Source organism: Myiozetetes cayanensis, unplaced genomic scaffold (genome assembly GCF_022539395.1).
Source record: "Myiozetetes cayanensis isolate MyiCay16 unplaced genomic scaffold, myiCay2020 scf10, whole genome shotgun sequence".
Taxonomy (NCBI): Eukaryota; Metazoa; Chordata; class Aves; order Passeriformes; family Tyrannidae; genus Myiozetetes; species Myiozetetes cayanensis.
In genome coordinates, this window is record NW_026086605.1 from 32,266,391 (window position 1) to 32,286,890 (window position 20,500).

Sequence of the window (20,500 nt, forward strand, 5' to 3'; positions counted from 1 at the left end):
TTCTGAAAGTGACGAACGAGAAGTGAAATATATTTTTTCATTAAAAAACCTTGTCTTTCTAAATTAATAAAAACTTCCAATGTTTGTATGCACCTCATTTTATCTACCCCAAATGAATCACTAAGGAATCAGACCCAGCCAGCACGGGTTTAGGAGAGGCAGATCCTGCTTGACCAACCTGATCTCCTTTTACGATCAGGTGACTCACCTGGTGGACGAGGGGAAGGCTGTGGATGTGGTCTATCTGGACTTCAGCAAAGCCTTTGATACTGTCTCCCATAAGATACTCCTGGAAAAGCTGGCAGCCCATGGCTTGGACAGGGGCACTCTGTGCTGGGTTAGGAACTGGCTGGAGGGCCGGGCCCAGAGAGTGCTGGTGAACGGGGCTGCATCCAGCTGGCGGCCGGTCACCAGTGGTGTCCCCCAGGGATCAGTGCTGGGCCCAGTCCTGTTTAACATCTTTATCGATGACCTAGATGAGGGGATTGAGTCCATCATCAGCAAATTTGCTGATGACACCAAGTTGGGAGGGAGTGTCAACCTACCAGAAGGCAGGAAGGCTCTGCAGAGGGACCTGGATAGACTGGAGAGATGGGCTGACTCCAATGGGATGAAGTTCAACAAGGCCAAGTGCCGGGTCCTGCACTTTGGCCACAACAACCCCCTGCAGTGCTACAGGCTGGGCACAGAGTGGCTGGAGAGCAGCCAGGTGGAAAGGGACCTGGGGGTGCTGATTGACAGGAAGCTGAACATGAGCCAGCAGTGTGCCCAGGTGGCCAAGAAGGCCAATGGCATCCTGGCCTGCATCAAGAACAGTGTGGCCAGCAGGACCAGGGAAGTGATCCTTCCCCTGTACTCTGCGTTGGTGAGGCCGCACCTTGAGTATTGTGTTCAGCTCTGGGCCCCTCAGTTCAGGAAGGATATTGAGGTGCTGGAGCGGGTCCAGAGAAGAGCAACCAGGCTAGCAACCAGGCTGGTGAAGGGACTCGAGCACAAGTCCTGTGAGGAGAGGCTGAGGGAGCTGGGATTGTTTAGTCTAGAGAAGAGAAGGCTTAGAGGTGACCTCATCACTCTCTTCAACTACCTGAAGGGAAGTTATAGCCAGGTGGGGGTTGGTCTCTTCTCCCAGGCAACCAACAACAGGACAAGGGGACATGGGCTCAAGCTCTGCCAGGGGAAGTTTAGGTTAGATGTTAGGAAGAAATTCTTTACAGAGAGGGTGATCAGGCATTGGAACGGCCTGCCCAGAGAGGTGGTGGATTCACCATCCCTGGAAGTTTTTAAAAAGAGATTGGACATGGCCCTTAGTGCCATGATATAGTAATTAGAGTTGGATCAGGGGTTGGACTTGATGATCTTGGAGGTCTTTTCCAACCCAATCTATTCTATGATTCTATGATTCTATTTTAAGTTGGTCATATTGGTATCTTTTGTACTACAACAAGAGGGAAGGAGTTTCAACAGCTAATTCATCCCAAGGATCCTATCTGAAGATGTACCTTAGGAAAAGCCAGTGAAGTTTCTGGAGGTGCTCCTCTTTCCTCATTCTGGCTTAGATGGCATCCCAAAAGTCAACAAAATAAGTACCAAATTTCAGAGTGGGTAGGAGAAGACAAACTGAAAAGCCCTCTTGTGTTTCCTCTTTGGAGGAGTCTTTGGGATGTTTCATTCTCGAGCATAACATTCTCAAGCTGCAAAAGCAGACAGTCCCTGCTGCAGTAGACTCAAGGCAGTGGACACAGGAAACTGTCAGTAATTTTGCATAAGCTCTTGTGACAAACCTGCAAACTGTATTTGTAAAAGGCAAGGGAAGCAGCCAGGAAAATACAGTCATTAGCTTGTGCATACAGGCATGCAAAAATGGAAAAGCTGAATAAAAAGTACAAGATGGAAGGAAGCTTGTATCAGATAACACTGCTGCTTTTTTATTGCTGAGATAAATTACCTTTTCCCAGAGAAAAGCAATGCAGTAGATTTAATCTACCCTACAGAATCATTTAATAAAGTACTGTACAGGAAAGCTTTGTTTCAGGTGTAGTAGATCAGTATTAATTTGGAGGCTATACAACTGATCACACTGGAAGGGCTGTGAAGGGAGAGGAGAGACTGGAAGGTGGCCAAAATAGCAATTTTGGGACTGAGAAATAAGTAAATAAATAAATTCATTAGTGTAAATAAATAAATTCATTCAGACTGGCACACAATATGATGGTAAAGTGTGCTGCCAAAAAACTAACTGAAACTTGCAAAGGTTTTAAAGGAAATCACTGAATACAAACCCAACCACTCCAGTGAAGGTCTAAAAGTTTTATGTCTTGGACCCACTGGGGCCAAGTGGTTTTATTCCAGATGGAGACAGAAGAATTGTTCACATTGACACAGTAACAAAATGTACAAATTGGCCATGAATAAATGCTGGAATTTGGAGGAAAATCTTTCCTTAAAAGTAGCAGGCCTGCATAGCTGTGAAGGAGATCACAGGATAACAAATTCCTTTGGTATCCCCTTGATGTACCAAAGAATTAAGATTATGTGTGTTGGTTTTGGCTGGGGTAGAGTGAATTTTTTTCCACAGTAGTTTGCATGGGGCTGTTTTGGCTTTGTGCTGGAAACACTGTTGACAATTCAGGGATGTTTTTGTTATTGCTGAGCAGAGCTTACACGGAGCCAAGGCTCCATGTTAAACTTCACATTTGATATCACCATTCTGCCTCAGAGATTACACTCTATCTTCATCTGTACTTCCAAGGAAGCCAGAACAGTACTTGTGTCACAGTAGTATCTATCATCTCACAAAAATGTCTACATTTTATTTTGAAATCAGACAAATTCAGTTTTAGTTCCAAAAAGAACTTTGTTACTATTCCTAAACTTAAGAGTTAAGATCTATCCCTATGTGAATTACAAGGTATTTCATAATCCTAGTCATAAGAAGTTGTGGACAATGGTTTGCTCTAATTCCATCAGCACTACTGGAACAAAAAACCACAGACTCAAAACTTGTGATTCAGAGGAAGATACCTCCACTAGTTCCTTGAGACAGTTAAAATACTTGTAGTCTTTGTCTCCGCCCTTTTCCTTGTTTTTTTACTAGATCTTTAGATCTCAGTAACTAAAGATTTATGTGTGTGTTTACACATATATGAATATCATACTTTGGCATGAAAGCAAAACTGCAGATCAAATTTACTTATATCAACAGATACCTGCCATAATGTAAATAGTTGACTTAAATTTAACCACTGCAGATTCTGGCAGGCAGTAAAACAGCAGAGTAGACTGATATTTAAAAACACAGCACAAGGTTACCCTTCCGGTTCTAAAGTCGAAATACCTTAGGGTTTTATAAACAGTGTTTCTAAAGGTTTCATTTTGCTGCCATGCAGCAGTGCACAAACCCTATCAACATGCAACAATCTATTTCAATCTAATCAACAGTGGCAGACATTAGGAATGGCAGAGAGGTTATCAGTATTAACGTTTCCACAGTCTTAATCAGACCAGAATACAGCCTCAAGCTCAGCTACCTCTAAATTCGTAAAATGAAATAGGAAATGTTGGTTTAAACCCAGTGCCTTCACAGAGTGTATACAGACCACAGGACTGAACACTGTTTGCTCCAATGGTCAGTCAAGGTTTCATACAGACCTGTGGCAGGACAGACCTACCCTGATAAGACCTAAAACCTAATCACAGAATGCAGACAATGTAAAGCCCTTAGGTATTCTATCAAGCTATCATGCAAGATAACTGCTGGTGTCAGGGTATTGTCTCAGTGTTAATTATGCTAAAACCATCCTGCTTCACCAGACTTTGAATCAGATAAGCTTATAGTTGGCCTGTAAATGTGTGACTAGCAGTCAATCACTTCACACTATTAAAGTTTAGTCCCCTCTCACGCAGTCAAGTTCTTCTAATATAACCCTCTTGGGATCTATGTGTGGAGATTCCTCCCTTGGCTGGGGAACCTTGACGAACGTGGAAGGGGAATAGGGAGGGGGACTCCAAGCTAGAGGCTTTTCCCTTTACCTCTAGTCCTGGAGGGGAGCGTGCTCTCCCCCTCCCCCCAAGTTCTCCATGGCCCCCGCAGAGACCACAGGACACAGGAGACGAGGAGAGAGGCAGAGAGAGTTTATTGTTTTGGGTAGTGACTTAAATAGCTCTTGGGGGGATTACAAAGTGACCATTGGGAGTCCAGGAGGTCTTACAACCAACCAATGATAACAAAGGGTTAACAACAAATAGGGAGACTTTCAGGTATCTATCAGGACATTCCAAAGTAGAGATAAAGACTGAGAATCCTGGGAAGAAGAAGGTGAGTTTGCACAAGTTACAAAAGCCACCTTGGAAGCATATTCACTTAAACAACATTAAAAACTTCTGCATCCAGACGCTCCCCAAAGATAGTCCTCAGGGTTGAGAGAAAGATCTCCCCATGAACGTTGGTATGGGTGAGTTACATCACATCTCTACTTAATAATTATCTTCTTTTTTCTAGTTTAAATTGTTTCTATACTTGCTTCAATATAGTACACTATCCTACCTTATACTATACTAGTAGTCTTAGCTTTTGTATTGTGTAGTAAATAATTGTGATTAAGATCTTTTGCCTGATCATTTGTAATAATCAACTATTCATTTTATATAAATATTGTCATTTTGCCAATTGTTTTAACCTGTGGGACACAGGTGGTTCAATCACACCTCTGTAATTCCTTGAATTTAAACCACTGACATAATCCAAGGCTAAGATTGGATTCAGCTGCACCTCGATTCCTCTCCGAGAAGGGGTTTAGAAGGCAAGGGAATCCTTTCTGCACCTCGGGACTCAGTGGCAGGCCTTGTTTAATAAATTTTTTCTCAGCCTTCCACTCTTACCTGTGACAATACCCTGGGGCAACATTTCCAGGGCATGACTGTCAATGCTGACTTACAGAAGCTTAGACCAAGGACTTGGCTGGAATGCTTTGCTACCTACTCCCCACCAAAACCTGAGACGGAGAGGGGACAGAGTATGTCCCAGTCACTTTGTGCTGTAGAACAAGGGCACTGTCAGCATGATGCTCACTCAGAGCAGGAGTTGTGGAGCACCCCTGCACTCCCCAACGAGCTGTAGCCTAACATACTCAGTACCATGCAGGAATTCTGCACAGACCTGGGCAGTGCAAATGAACTGCAGAATCAGAGAATCATTTAGGTTCAAATGGACCAAGATCATCAACTCCATCCATAACTATCCTCAACATGAGATCATATATTCTCTTCCTGCAGTCTTCTGCCTCATCATTACTCTCCAAAGTGACCCTGTGGACACCAGCCTCCTGTCGTGGGTTTACTTTGGGCTAATTTCTTCTCACACAATTGCTATAAGTTGATAGAAGGTTTATGCAGACAAAAGAGATCCGATGTGGGGAGAATAATATTAGGATTTATTACTAGTAAGATAAAAACTAAAGAATTATATATAGAACAATTCTAATTAGGCAAAAATGTTATGAATTTACAGAAATACCCCTCCCCCCTTTGTATAAGTTCAGGAGGAGAAGCAGTCTCTTTTCCATTTCCAGAGTTAAAGGTCTTTTAAATAATTTTGCAGCACTTTGAAAGTTTCTTTTCTATTATCTTTAGGACAACAGCTCCGATTCGTTGCAGCTGGAACTGTCTTTCTCTCTCTCTCTCTTCTATGTCGACCTCAGGGCTGGGCTCACCCCCTCCTGGGCTAAGACCGGAGGCTGGGGGTTACCCAGGCCCTGTGGAGTCCTCCCTGGACTGCAAGGGGACACTTGTCTTACCATGGATCTTCACCACAGGGTGACAGGGGATAATGGCTTTTGAGTCCACCCCTGTTTCCTGTGAGGTTCCTCCCCCTGAGAGACAGTCCTTGATGGACCTCTCTAATGTGAGTTTACCTTTGGGCAACAGTTCTTCCATTCTCTGCTGTCCCTCAGGGTCACAAATTCAGCTGCACTGGAATGGATCCCTCAGTGGGATCACACAAATCCTACCCAGGCCAACTCACTCCAGCGTAGGTCTCTCTCTCCACGGGCCACAGGTCTCCAGCAGGGCTCTGTTTCATCCTAGGCCTCCCATGGAGTCACATCTTCTTCATGCACTCCTCTGCTTCGGTGTGGGCTCCTTCATGAGCTGCAGAGGGGGGCCTCCACTCCCCAGCAGTCTTCCACAGGTGGCAGACATTTTTAGTTTTCAGTCTCTTCTCTGCTGAAGGGAGAGAAAGAGAGACGGGGGAAAAGGAGCCCCCCCTTTGGGCTTCTCTTCTCTCTCCTCCAGATGCCAGCTGTGACCTTGGAGGCTGCACTATCTCTGCCTGGAATTCCTTTTGCGGCACGTCTTGTCCAGGTTCTTCTCTAAAGTTTTTTTTTTTTCTCTACTCTGTTACAGGAGAGAAGGGGGCCTGGCCCCCCCTCACTTGAGCCAGACTTGGCCCGGAGTGGGGGGCGCACACCTGGGCCCAACAGGACCAGCTGCTACACTGGCTATTCCATTTTCTTCTGCACCACAGGCTTCCATTTTCTTACATATGTAATTGGCAGAGGCGTTACTAAAACTTTTAATTGGCTTTGCTTTGGAAATTCACCAGGAAAAAAACATTTTCAGCCCCAGGGGGCGCTGGTTGGCAAACCCACGACACCTCCTCCTCAAAAATGTGAACCCAGTATATGTCTAGAGCAGGTCCATTCAGTGACCTGAGCAAAGCAGCTGTTTTGTAACATAACTGCGTATGATCACACAACCACAGTGTCAGAATGCATGTCACAAACACACAGAGTGCAAAATAAAGAAAATGAAGGCTGCAAAGACAACTTCACTTCCGGTATTATCCAACTTCTTAAAGCTCAACTCCACACCTTAAACAGTGCTTTTACAGAGCCGTGTTGTTAGTTGGCTGGTGGTCTGTCTTCTTGTTCAGCAAAAGGAAAGGGGTAAAATGGAGGAACAGCATAAATAACCCTGAGAAAGCAGACACTCCACTGTATGATGCTGGAGAGATCCATTTGGCTGTCAACAGCTCGTATGTAAACAGGACTACACAACTAGAAAATTAAGTTCCAGCTTTAAATACTCATTGTATTATGATATTACTGTTGGATAGCTCACTTTATCTCAAATGTGTCTGATGTCGTCCAGCTGAATACACAGATTCAGTGATCTTATGCTCTTTTCTTGCATACTGCAATGCAGAAAATTAAAGCTCTTCCTTTTCTTATAAATTACCTCAACATATGTTCTACAACTAAACCTTGGTCTTTGTTTTAACACATAGTAAATGTATCTGCTCCTCTTTATGCATATTTTCTCTTTCCTGTTACCTCCAGTTTGCATCCTTCCTATTTCTGCTCCCACTCTCTTTCATTTTTGTTTCTATTTCTCTGCTATTTCCATGTATGCTACTAGTCTGTAATTTCATTTTCAGTAATTCTATACTCTGCCTGCAATAATTTCTCTTCAGTAACACTTCACCTTTTTATTAGGCATGAAGAATGCATTTCACTGGCCCAGGTTACTTCTATAAGCTTACTGAGGAGGTCATGGCACAGCTCTCTCCTAGTGAAGTGTCACCTTGCAATCAGCTGGCACATGAAAGATTCAGCTGTGATAGAATGGTTGAGGTCACACCTGAGGGCTGCAACCTACCTGCATTTTACCTGTCAGCTGAAAAAGTTACAGCCAACCAATAAAATAAAACCATCAAAACCAAAAAGCCTTCATGTGATTTGATGCCTGTTCATTCCAGATCATATAAATACAGATGAAAATGAAAGGTACATGTTATTTTCTTTTTCCTGCTCCTATTGAATAACATAAAGCAGTGGATTCTTTGGTTTGACTGCAAAGTCATTTGAGATACCACATGCTTGATGTCCCTTGACACAGGCAAGCATTCCAACCAAAACCAATTTTATGTCTCCCTGTCTTACGTAGACAGACAGGTTTAGGTACACTGCATATATTACTGCTGAAGCAAGGCAACAGAACAGAACTCAGTGTCAACTCCTAATGTTTTTAAACACTATTGGTTTCAAGAAAGATGGGCTCAGCTTTTACAAGATAATCTAAACTATACTTTCCTATGTTGCTTCCCTTGGTAGTTGTCAGAGCACTTCCAGAAGTCATGAAAAATTAATGTAAGGATGAAAATGTTCAGATTTTCTCATCAAAATATCAGAAAATAGGATAAAACCAGGCAAGTCTGTTTCAAACTTCTCACTATTCTGTTTCTTTAGTCACTTCCCTGCAATGTCACTTTACTCTTGTTCACATGAAGACAGTTCTGCCCCGGACATATTTGAACTTACTAAGAAAGAGCTAGGATTTAGACTTCCGAGTTCGTGAAGCTAAGTCCTATATTCCAGGGATGTACAGACTTGCCAGAAAATTTTTTAAGAGCAGTTTAACTGCCCAACCACTGAAACCATGGAAGTCCTGGGAGGTCCACAGATAATTTCTTTTTATTGTTAGTAGTAAGTATAAACTATGAAAGGCCAAAGATTCATTTATGTAACTATCAGGAACCATCTATAGAACGATGCAGTTACACCCCTGTGGCCAGTACAGGCATTTTCCAATAAAGGATATCCTCTTTTTTAATATTATGAAAAAGTAATTGGAGACTACTAACCATTTCAGGTAGTTTCAGATTTGCTTAGCAGAACTGAAGGTATTTTGAGATATTTGACCACTGTCCAATAGTCTTTAAAGGGGAAGTAGACATAAATTATGCACCTGCTTTTCTTTATATGAGTTTGCCTTTCATCTGCTGAGAACATGTGTGGTGAGGCCACTGCAACAAAGTGGAAATCTGCTACCTTGTTAGTTACAAGTCTCCAAACATTGTTACTTGCATTGAGAACTCCAGTAAAAGTCTTCCATAATTTAAATAAGTTTAAGTAAACCATGTAATTAAAAAAGAATAATCTAAGAATTAGTTTTGAATTGAATGGTATCACCGTAATTCGCTAGGATGCTGAAAGGAGAGTAGAGATCACAGAGTGAATTGTTAGTGCAGCACATCAGAAAATCACAGGATTCACTTTAAACGTGGCATATAAAGGAAAGGTTATAGCACTGTAACAACTTCAGATATCAGACTTACCATTCTTGGTCAGATACTGAACATTGGCCATCACCCCCTCAGTGTAAGCTCCAGGTTCATAATTGTCCATCTCGCCCGAAACAATGTGAGCGACCCTGGAAGCACGGCCTCGGATGGCACCTGCCACACGATCCAGGTCATCCGCATCCTGCTCCCTCAGGGCAATGATACACTTGTTCACATCCTCGAGAATGTGGCTTTCTGCAAACAGAACAACACTGCTCTTAGAGTGCCACCTCTCCCACAGTCAGACACTGTTTAGACACAGCTGACAGCACTTTTTAATTCCCCTGTTGAAACGCATCAGCCAACACAGCTCTGGTGAAAAACATTCAGTAGGAAACCTACCCAGAGCTTCCTTGAAATTCTCACAACAATGTATTGATTCCTAGCATTCAAAGGTACTGAAATACTCTCCTACAAGCAATAAGAATATAGTGAGGCAGAAAGTGTTACAACAATAGAAGAACCACAAAACCTTACATATGAAGTGAGTATGTGCAGAATGAAGGACAATTTCTAAGTGTTAAGGCTGCTCCTTTCTTGTTGAAACCTTCTTAAGCCACCATGACAACAGTTTCCATAAAGAAATGAGTCTCCAGTGACAAACACTTGCCCCAAAAACTAAACTAACTTCTTTGACAACAATGTGTTAGGATGTCCATGCTAAATCAAACTCTTAGGTGAATAGAAAAAGACGTATTTTTTGTCCGGTGTTAAAATAACACTACTAATAATTAGATTTCTGCAATATTCATCACCTTTACAAAATACATACTTCTTACATATCTTCCACACAATTTATATTTCTTCTTATTTATAGTAATATATTTGCTGTATTGCTGCATACATTCTCGGTTTATATGCTATAATAACATTAGCATTTCTAAGTCACCCATGAAAATCTGAAACATTAAAAAAAGAGCAAAGATTTCTCTAGAAGAAAGAACCAGGAGAAAATGGTTGCTTAGAGACTGATGGAAGCAACTGTTGGGTAGACATGGTGAGAAATGAAAAGGCAGACAAATGGAGAAGGGTGCCAGTCAAAAGAGAATTAACACAGTTGTTCTAAAATAAATTATCGCCCCTCTGCCTTTCTGAATATACAATTTTCCTCAACATTTTTTAAATGGCAATAGTGAAGTTGTGTTTGTGCTTAACAAGCCATTTTTTGATACTCAAATATATCATAATGGGGGGGAAACAAACAAACAAACAAACAAACAAAAAAACCACAAACCCCCCAAAAACAGAGGGAAGGACAGAGATAAAGGAGCTGAAGTAAAATTGGTCCTAAACCCAAAGGGTAAACAGACTTGAGTTAGGGTTTGGATCAAGCTAGAAGACAGTAATGTCAAGACTTAGAGAAGGAGCAGTTATGTGCTTTGTTACTATTCCCATCTATATGACAAATACCAAAGGGCATATTCCTTTTTTTCAGGCAAAATAATTTAAATATAAAATTTAATTTATATTACAAAGGGTAATACCATAAAATATAATTTAAAAATATAGCTTCTTTAGAGCTTTAAAGCTTAAACACTTCTTAAAAGCTTCCATATTAGTGTTGGCATTGAATTGCCTTTCATATACAGATCTACAGTCTGCTTTGTCTCTCAAGAGAATGTCACAAAGGAATATTAGAAATGCATAGAAAGCAATAGATTTGTTCCATCTTCAGAAATACCATTGTGATACTTGCCTTGCACTAAGCCACTAATTATTCAGAACTTACATGTTTTGTGTTAATTCATGTGACTACCATTTGGTACATTAATATTAAATTCCATTTTATGTTACACAATAAATTGGACAATCACAGTAACTCAGACAGATAAAACACACAGTTAGGTAATCCTAAATTACTAACTGAGTCTCACATGAGTATCTTGGGATTGTCCCTATGCAAAAAGCATGAATTCTAGTTCAGTTTATGGAAGTGCTACATTACAGAATGCCTCTGTGAACACAGGATGTCCATCACACCAATCTCCAAGGTCAGCAGAAAAGGAGAAGTTTAATAATGCTGACTTTGTCAGCACTGTTGGCTCAGTGTGTGCATATTTGGTAACAGTGCTCATGAACTGACAACTACATGGGAACAGGACAACTCCTTCTGTTCCACTAACACCAAACACACCACACCCAACTGGGAAAGAATGGGGCAAATAACAAGGTGCTCCAGGCACTAACCTGTGCTGTCCAGGTTATAACTACCTCTCATTTTCCAGGCATCTCTTCCTGGGTGCTTCCACACAACCAGTTTGTGAATGTGTACAAGGCTGAAGCACTGATGGAAAGAGAGGGCTGATGTGTACAGAATGCAGGAGAAAAGAGTAACAAAATCCTACTTCTTCTGCCACAGTTATGTCTAAAACGAAGTGGCATAGGTCACCATTGTATTGTGTTTAATGTTGTGCAAGTGTTGACAGAGATGATTACAAAGTGGATAGCACAGCCTCCACTTGAAGAGCTCTTGCGTGACAAATACACTGCTCTTTGCTGTTCAGCAAAGACAGTAACTGAAGGGGTTAGTCTTGTGTAAACAGAAAGGTAGGGCTCTTCTGGGATCTACCAACTAAAATCTCCATAATGGAAAAACATAGTTAACTGGTTATTTTCTGTGACAGGAATCTCAAGTGAATTTAGAAAAAAACTTGCATGCGACTTAATGGAATACTGTATGAATGGAACACATGGTGGAAAGCTCCCTGTTTCCAAACCCTTCTAAGACATGCCACAAACAACATTTTTATGGAACAGTAAACATGGGCCCAGATGCTCAACAGAAATACAATTAGACTTGTATTTTGTGGTCTGAGATTCCAATCAGCAGCTTTCTTCCAGACTGGTAAGACTACTTTTAAGTCATTATTGACTCTTATTATCAAAGCCCAAAACAGTATCAGGGAATACAAATTAGAATGTGGTTGTTATCCTTCCAGATACTGAGTTTCAAAGAAGACAAAGATGGAAGCAGATTTCATTAACTTTATATTGTCCATCCATCTTATACTAGAAAAGCTGTGCAACATCTTTTCTTGCTACATCCATACGCAGCCTCGCATAAGGGGTCACTTGAGAACTGGAGGAATGCCCTAAGCACGTCAGAAACTCCCAAGCTCTTGTCAGTGTGATAGAATGCACAGCCGATGTGCACACACAATGAGCATAAAAGATCTTGTCCACACATACAGGTCCTTGTAACAGGGTGAGTTCAAAAGATGCCAAGATTGAAAACCAAGACACTGTTGAGAGCTCAAAAATAAACCCAGTATTAATTACAAAAAGTGGCCAAGTAAACAGGAACCCAAGAGACAGGAAAGGAGAGGAGTGAACTAAGCCCTCAGTGAAACCCCCACTCCCGCATCTGTGTTTTACGAGGTTGTCTTACCGACCCCAGAATAACCAGAATTCCCCATAGCAGAGGCTGCATCCTTGGAGGGTCAGAAGGCTCACAAGATGGTGGGTGTCCCCACAAAGGCAAAGTTGTCCTTCATGTGAAGCTTGAGAGCCCCGAACACAAGCCACCTGCATTTTTTATCCAATTAGCCAGGTATGTCTCCCTGGGCCGGTGTGGTAGCACCGCCCAGCCAGAGGCCTTCGGTCGCTCCCCCCATTATGTGAGTGCCCCCCTTCAGCCATGTGGGAGAACTTTGGGATTCCCCTCGCACTTTTGCTGTTTCACTCAAGGGGTCTTATCTATTTGGATCTGGGGGCTTTACTTCCTCTCTTCTCTTCAGTTTCTCCTTCAAATGTCCTCTACAGACAATGAACCAATCACAGAACACCAATTAAAACAGTTTATACAAGAAACTCTCTCTCCAAGGATGAAGCTCCAGTTTATCAGTGAACTCGGCAGGCAAAGAACAAAACTTTCACAGGTGGATGGGCCAAACACAGGCCAAAAAATATCAACAATCCCTGATACAGTCCTGCACAGCAGACTGAATACCACAGACAACATGCAGCCTCTCACAATGTTCAGAAGCTGTTCCCAGATGAAGTACTTCCCAATCAATAAAACCTTGCTTAATTTCATTTTCCCAAAGCACAAACAAACTTATACATTTGCCTTAGGAAATCTAATGGAAAAGAAAAGAAATCAGCACCGATCACAGTCCAGCTGAGGTTGTTTTAATCTCTATCTTTCTTACAGATGCTTCTTCCCCCTACACAAAATGCACTAGGTCAACTTCTGATTTTCATCCAACTATCCTACTTCCCAGAGCAGAAGAGGAAGATTAGGATGATATACCATCTCTTTGTCATGAGTCAATGTCTAGTGTAAGAGTTAATTGTAACAGTGGATTGATAGATGCTTAAAGAAATTGTCAGATTGCCGTGGTCGCCACAGCAATTACCGTGAGTGGTGCACTGTGCCTTCTGATTTTCCTTTGGGATTCTGGTGTTAGTCATAATGGCCCAAAATCATATCTGAGTGGAGCTAACCATTGGATAATAAAACAGTCTGAAAAAGCCATGACTCAGACTCTCTCTGGGACAAAATCAATAGCTCTTCCTTTGAATGTCATCTAAGAAAAAGACAGGTGATGCCCTTCCACTCCACTTGGCAGTGATAAGGCCTCAGTTGCAGCACTTTAATTAAAGTTTATCTACTCAGTTAAAAAAAAAAAAAAAAAAAAAAGTGAACCAAATGGAGACATTATGAAAAAAAGAAAAGTAGTTACTAGAAATTTTAAAAATACTGTATGTGAAGAAGCAATAGAAAACTCAGTTTGATCTCCCAAAGACAAGATGAAAAATAAAATATGCTTTTCTGCAAGCCCTAAACCTAAGAATGTATGAAGTGACAGTTTAGCCTGACCAAAATGATTTCTATCTTTTACCCTCTGTTAGTATGACAGGATGGGAAACGAAGAAACTTCGTACAAAAAGTCAGCTTCCTTTCAGATAAATCCTAATCCCTGGATGTGCTACTCAGAAAAGGATTCCAAGTATGGTAAAAGACACACTCCCACAGACTCATAATGCTTTGATGAACACCAAAAAGATATCTGACAGCAAATAATTGTCAATAATATCCACACTTAGATTGAGCAAGTTTCAGTGCCAGAGTTAAGAGAACAAGATGGCTAACTGGAAAGTGCAAGTCCCAGGATACAATTCCCTGCTGTCACTTCTTCTGTATGCAGATTTAGAAAAAAAAGTTACATTTAATTCCCACCTTTTTGCTGCATACTGAAGTTCAGACAATACTCAAGGCCAAATCTCCATGAGTAATCTTATGGAAATAGATTTTCTTGGCACCTGTGGCTCTTTTAATATAATATCTACATTCTACAAGCAATACAGTGTTTTAGTCACTATTCAAAAATGAAACCACTGGTAATCACTTAATGTTCAAAGTCCCTGGCAATTTCAAGAGAAGAATTTTTAAGTTAATAGAAAAATGGAGAAAAATTACTCAGAACAAGGAAAATGCACATCCTTCCTCCTCTGATTGCATTAACTAAATATACTTTATCTGCCAAAACTAAGCAACTAGATGATAATTTCTAATATTGTTTGTTGCTAATCCATCTGACAACACTGCCATTCTGTCTCACACTGAAAGTGGTATTGACAGGCAGGGCTCCCAGTGATCTGGTATTTACTCAAATGCATTAAAGCTTCCAAAATGCTCCGGTGTTATACACAGAACATACAAAGTGCATAAATGTCAACTGTTATGTCCATCTAAAAAAAAGGCAAGGAAGATCCAGAAGGCTAGGGGCTAAAGCTTCACTTCAGTTCCTGGGAAAATGACGGAATAAGACCTCAAGGAATGCTCAAGAAAAGCAAAGGAAACTTAGGACTTGATGTAAGAGGACAAATATTCTCTTCACTATGGGCATGATGAAACACTCGAACAAATCACCTGTGGAGGCCAGAAATTAACTGATGCAGACAAGTGGGTGCAAGTGATGTTGTTTTCAGGTGCTAGCTAAAATAAAATATTATTACTTTTGTGGCAGACTTTTTCAGTGCTGTTCAACTACAAAATCTCCCTCTGAAAGGGAAATTGTGATGCCAAGAGAGATCAAATGTGGAAGATGCATGGACAAGGAGCCACCTGAGTTAACAGGTACGTCTCATGTTAATGGGCACTAGGCTGCAAGGAGAGATTCTTCTGATAGAAGAACACAACTACAAAATGTGCCAGGCTGTTCCAGGAAGCAGTAGGCTAACTTGGGAAAAACGTGCCATCTAAGAATATTCAGTATCATAGGACATCAGCACAGAAATACAGTGTCTATCGCAAGCAGTGAGCTGGAGGCTGCAAGACAAAAGCTAGAAGACAACAGGAGAATAAGGATAGAAGATGGCTGTGGGCAGTGAAAAGAGGGAATAGCAGAAAGGCACCCCCTTAGGCAAGGTTCTTTGGGATCTATCATTATCTGTGCAAGTCCCTGTAGATTACTTTTGAGGGAAAAGAGATACAGTGCTTCATGTTTTTAGAAACTTCAATCTGTAGTCTGAAACACTGGCTTCACTTCTGTTCCCAGAAAATACTAACTGAATTGTGTATTTCTTTTGGATTTTACCTCAGGGTGAGCAAAGTACTGACTGAGCTGGTAGCCTCTCCTTATGGTTCATTTTCATTCACATATGCATGAATGATTTCAAGATGTTAGTATTTAAACTCAAGAAAGCTAAGGAAAAAACAAACAAACAAACAAACAACCCACACAATAAAACCAAACACATCCAAAACCCTCTGCCACCTCACCACCAAAACAGACTCTGAAAACTAGAATATTTCCTAAAGGGAGTATTTATTAATTACAGAGTTAGTAGTCTAAAAGTATCAGTTTAACTGGCTGATGAAGGTTTAAAATTACAGAAAATTTCTCTCCCCACATGAGTGAGAATCATACAGTAATATGAATCCTTTCCAGAGTTTTTTTCTTTCCCTCATTCATTTTAACATGATTACAATAAAATTTGGTTGGTTTGAGATGCTAACTGCTTGGGCTTTAATCCATTTCCTGGGCATAAAATTTAGCCTCCAGACAGGTTCCTGGATTGTCAGCTTCCCCATTTGGCCCAGATGTATTCCAGGATCTTAGGGAAATGAAGGAAGCATCATCTTAGACACTCCTCATGTTTCAGTTTCTCTCCTTTCCTAAAGCTTTACACAAGCCAAGCTTGGAGAGCTTTGGAAAGAGAGCACTGAAGAAGCACAGAGGCCAAGCTGATATCCAGGTAACACCCTCCAACACTCTATCATGTGCTGCTGACTTTGAAGGACCAGAAGGGAAAAATAATGAATGGGAAACGGTAGCAGGACAGGAAAGAGGAGACAATGAGGAAGTAAACAAAACAGAGCATTCTTGCTTAATCCTTGGAAATCACCATAACCACAAATCAGGTTTGCAATATGCCCCCTCTCCCTTTTCTACGGTTGCTAACTTCCAGAATGCACATAGCAGTTTTTACTCAGATTAACCACGTCTCAGCTATGAACTCAGGTAATTATAATGTTAATAACCTAGGTAATTAATATGTTAATACCATTCTTTCCTAAAAGAGCATTCTCTTCTCCGAAGTAGCTATAGTCAAAACACGGTGTAATTTGCCTTCTGAACAAATTCAGCAACTTCAGCTTCTTGAAGTGCAATGGAATACACCCCTTCAACCTTAATGTGACCCATGCCAGCCCCTGATCACAATGGTCAGAATGCCATTTGTCCTAGACAAGTCAACAATGGCCTAGAAGACCTTTTTGTGTCTCAGCTACTGCAGAGAGACTGATACTTCAATGTGAAGTCACTTACACTGGAATTCTCGTGGTACGTGTACATCCTGGTCTAGTGGAGGGTGTCCCTGCCCAAGGCAGGGGAGGTTGGAACTAGATGAGTTTTGGACCATTCTATTATTCCATGATCTCTTACATCTGATCACAAAATGGGGACTGATGAATTGTCCTCCCTTTCCTCTTACACAGCCAGTAGTACTTGAACGGGCCTGCTTCATACACCCTGCTTTGCTCCAAAACGTAGCTAATACATTTCAAATGCATTTACACCTAATACAGCAAGAGCTTCCCAGAAGCCATTAGTTAATCAGCACACATCCCTCATCCCCTACTTAAATTAGTTTCATGAGCACAGTATGCTGGAAGAACACTCCCAGATAACCTTAGCTGTGCATTTATAGGTTAATTGACTGTGGTTTTTCACTTCTCTACTGAGGTGTGAGGACAGTAAATAAGTGATAACAGTCAAAATGAAACAGTTGAGGACTGGGGCAGGAGGGGCAGGGAATCACTGGAAGGATAACTAGAGTCACCAGAAGAAAGAACCTGAGAGGTTGTTCTTGGTCTGAACGCAATACAGGCCCAGCTGTGAGCAGTGGGATGGACTAGACCTGCAGGTCCCTTCCTACCACAATGATTTTATGATTCTGTGAATACAGAGGGGAAAAAACATTAAGAACTGCCAGGCAAAAGGAGCATGGGCTAAGACTGACGTATCAGGTTCCCTAAATTACTGAAATACGTCTCTACTGCATCAGCAAGGCCTTTCACAGATTTTGGCAGAAAATCGTTCAGAACGTTTGCCACCAACTGTCAGCCTTAACTCACACTTTTCTGCTAGTTGTCTTAGACATAATAATTACTTTTCATTCTTCACTTTAGCTACTGCATAATGGAGAATTATTTGCCTTACAATATCCTGTCACATTTTTACTTAGTATGTGGCTGCCAGTTCAAAAAATACACAGGGTAACCTGGGCCTGTCTCCTTCATTTCCACTGCAGTGCACAACCAGAGCATTCATTATTTCCCTCTGTGATGGTTCGTACTTGGCTCCCTGCCAAATGCCCAAACCCCAGTAGCAGCCTCCCCCTTTCCCCTCCCTTCTTCTCTCAGAGTAAAGGAAAAAAACTATGTAAATTGAAGAACTCAAAATCCAGCTAGTTATATAAAAAAATATATATTTGATGTATATTACAGTAAGATGCTATGTATACAGTAAAAAGGAATTCAAACACCCCCGAAGGGATAGGGAAAGGGGAAAGGGGAACAAAAGGGAATAAACAAGGTACACTGAGCAGATATACGCAATCAAACCCGAGAATTAGTAAAATAACTAGTAAAACTAATCTCACCACGTCCCTTAGAAAAAAGTAGGATTGGTACACACGGCCAGCACTCTGCTATCTTCCACGTGGCAGGCCAGCAATTGCTGCAGGCCTCAGCCTTAGATAAGCGAGACTAACGCAAGGACTCACTGTTCCCGTATCCCGCTGGAAGAGAAGAGAGTGAAGGCCTCTCTTCCCTTCTTATTTATACCCCGATTTACGTAAAAATTGTATGGAATACTGGGAATACTGCCTCTTCCTTGGTTACAAACTGGTAACCAAGGAAGGCCTAGATTAAAACCACCACACCCTCAGAACATTCCCTCCCAAAAAAACCACAGGATACACTTTCCCTTTTGTCCTCCTTGATAAATCTCAGGTAAAAATTCTGGGAAGTTTCTTTTTTTCCAGTTGATGAACTACAAAAAGGGGAGAGACTTTTCTTGGCAATTTGTTCATTTGTTTCTTCATTCCCGTTAGCTTTTCAGCAGTCTGCTAGAACTGAATTCCTGCAGGAGAATTCTTAACTACAAGAGAGGATTCTCCTTCGGCATATGAGAAGACTGTGTTACATGAAAAATGCTCCACAAGCTTTTGCTTGGTGTTTTGTGTGCTGCCTGTCTGTTTTGAATGCAGAGTTGCTTACACACCTGATTAATTAAAGCAGATGAAACACACAAAAACAAAACAAAAAACCAAAAAAAACCCAAAACCAAAACCAAAAAACACACAAAAACCCCACAACAAACAAACAAAAAAACCCACCCACCGACAAAAAATCCAACCAACCAAAAAAAGTTGTAGTCTTACTGTGGAAGTTGAGATCCAATTTTTCATATCGTTTGCTCTGCCAAAAGAGAAGAACTGAACTCTGCATTTTTATTGCCTCAGGTGAAATATGAATTGGCCCTAAACAGGGAATAAGTAAATTTGTTTTCTGCCCTTCTATGGCTGGGAAATGGAAAACTTATTGGTGCTTTCTAAATTCTGCATTCAAAATCCAAATCTAGCTAAAATATTACCTAACTTCATGAAAATATCTCTTAAAAACTCAGAAAGGCTTCAATAAATCATAAATCTTCAAAGACTAAAATGGCAAAGGCAATGTTTTCTGAGTAATGGATTATCTAAAGGAATTAGTTTATGCCAGGAATTGCAGAGTCTTGTCTCATTGGAAGTGAAAGTCTTTCAAACAGAGAAATAACTAGCCAGATAACTACAGGGAAACAGTTCACAGCATGTATCTTAAAAATCAATGCATATCTGATATCCTGGTTCATAATTTTAGGGTGGATTCTAGAGAATGAAGAGCTGGTAATCTTCCCAGTTTGGACCAAACAGCATCAGAAGAAATTTGAAATTACTAGGGAATACTCTCAATGCTCTCAATGTCTGTTTTTGCATCAGCTAGAAGATGTGGTCAATTTGTCACCTTCAAAAGATTTCATTTCCTCAGGTGGGAGAAAACAGGGGGAAATAAAAAAGGGAAAATGTATCAACTATTTAGTTTTGTTAGATTAGTCATGTAAAACTGGGAGACTTTTTGCATTATCTGCTTTATATTGTGTGCAACAAAGCAGACCCTATTATGTTAAACAGTGGTTACTTTCTGGCTATAAAATATTGTCAAAAGATAATAGCCACCTATCACTCTTAAATAATTATTCAGGTGAAAACACTGACTTTATGATAATATTCTCTTGTAACAGCTTTATATCTGCTACAGTAAGAATCTGATGAAGGCATAATAATGCTCTTTGACACAACAGCCAACCCTCAGAGAGGCCAAGTGTTAACAGACAGAAAACATCTAACTGACAAGAGACAATTTGGAGTAGGAAACTCTGAAGTCTTGCTACAAAAATGGTGGCTTCTAAGCTGTGATAAATTTGTCAATTTTCCTGGTGAATACTCATCTGCAAATTGTGTTGTTTACTGCTGAAAAGAGTTACCTCTTCCTTGCAGAGAGAAAAGCTGCCTTTTCACTAGACCAGCTTTTCCACTGAAGACTAAGCTGGTATAATTTTTGCTGATGATGGGGGAACTGGTGTTGCTGTTTTGGTTTTGACCTTTGGGGGTTTTGGAGGAGTTAAAGTTTGGGGGGGTTAGTTTTAAGGTTTTTTAAACTACCATGAACCAAATTTATGGGACCAAATTGGAAGGATCTGCTAAACTTAGGGACAAGAGAAGTCTGGACACTTAAGTCAGACCTTGTGCACCCCACAATTTCAATTATCTTTTATTTCACACTTTTATTTTTCTCCCATGCCATGCTAATAGGCCCATGTCCTTTCCAGC

General features: G+C 40.9%; 1 protein-coding gene across 12 annotated transcripts in view; it reads right to left on the minus strand.

The window, feature by feature from the left end:
* Positions 1-20,500, minus strand: part of CTNNA3 (catenin alpha 3) — a 454,192-nt gene that overhangs the window by 108,431 nt on the left and 325,261 nt on the right. For 11 of the 12 annotated variants that reach the window (XM_050305771.1, XM_050305769.1, XM_050305770.1 and 8 more), the window contains one exon: positions 9,113-9,313. In XM_050305771.1, coding sequence (XP_050161728.1) covers positions 9,113-9,313 — 201 coding nt within the window. Of the gene's footprint in view, positions 1-9,112; positions 9,314-20,500 lie in introns of those variants that run through there. The other variant, XM_050305778.1, reaches the window with a different exon arrangement.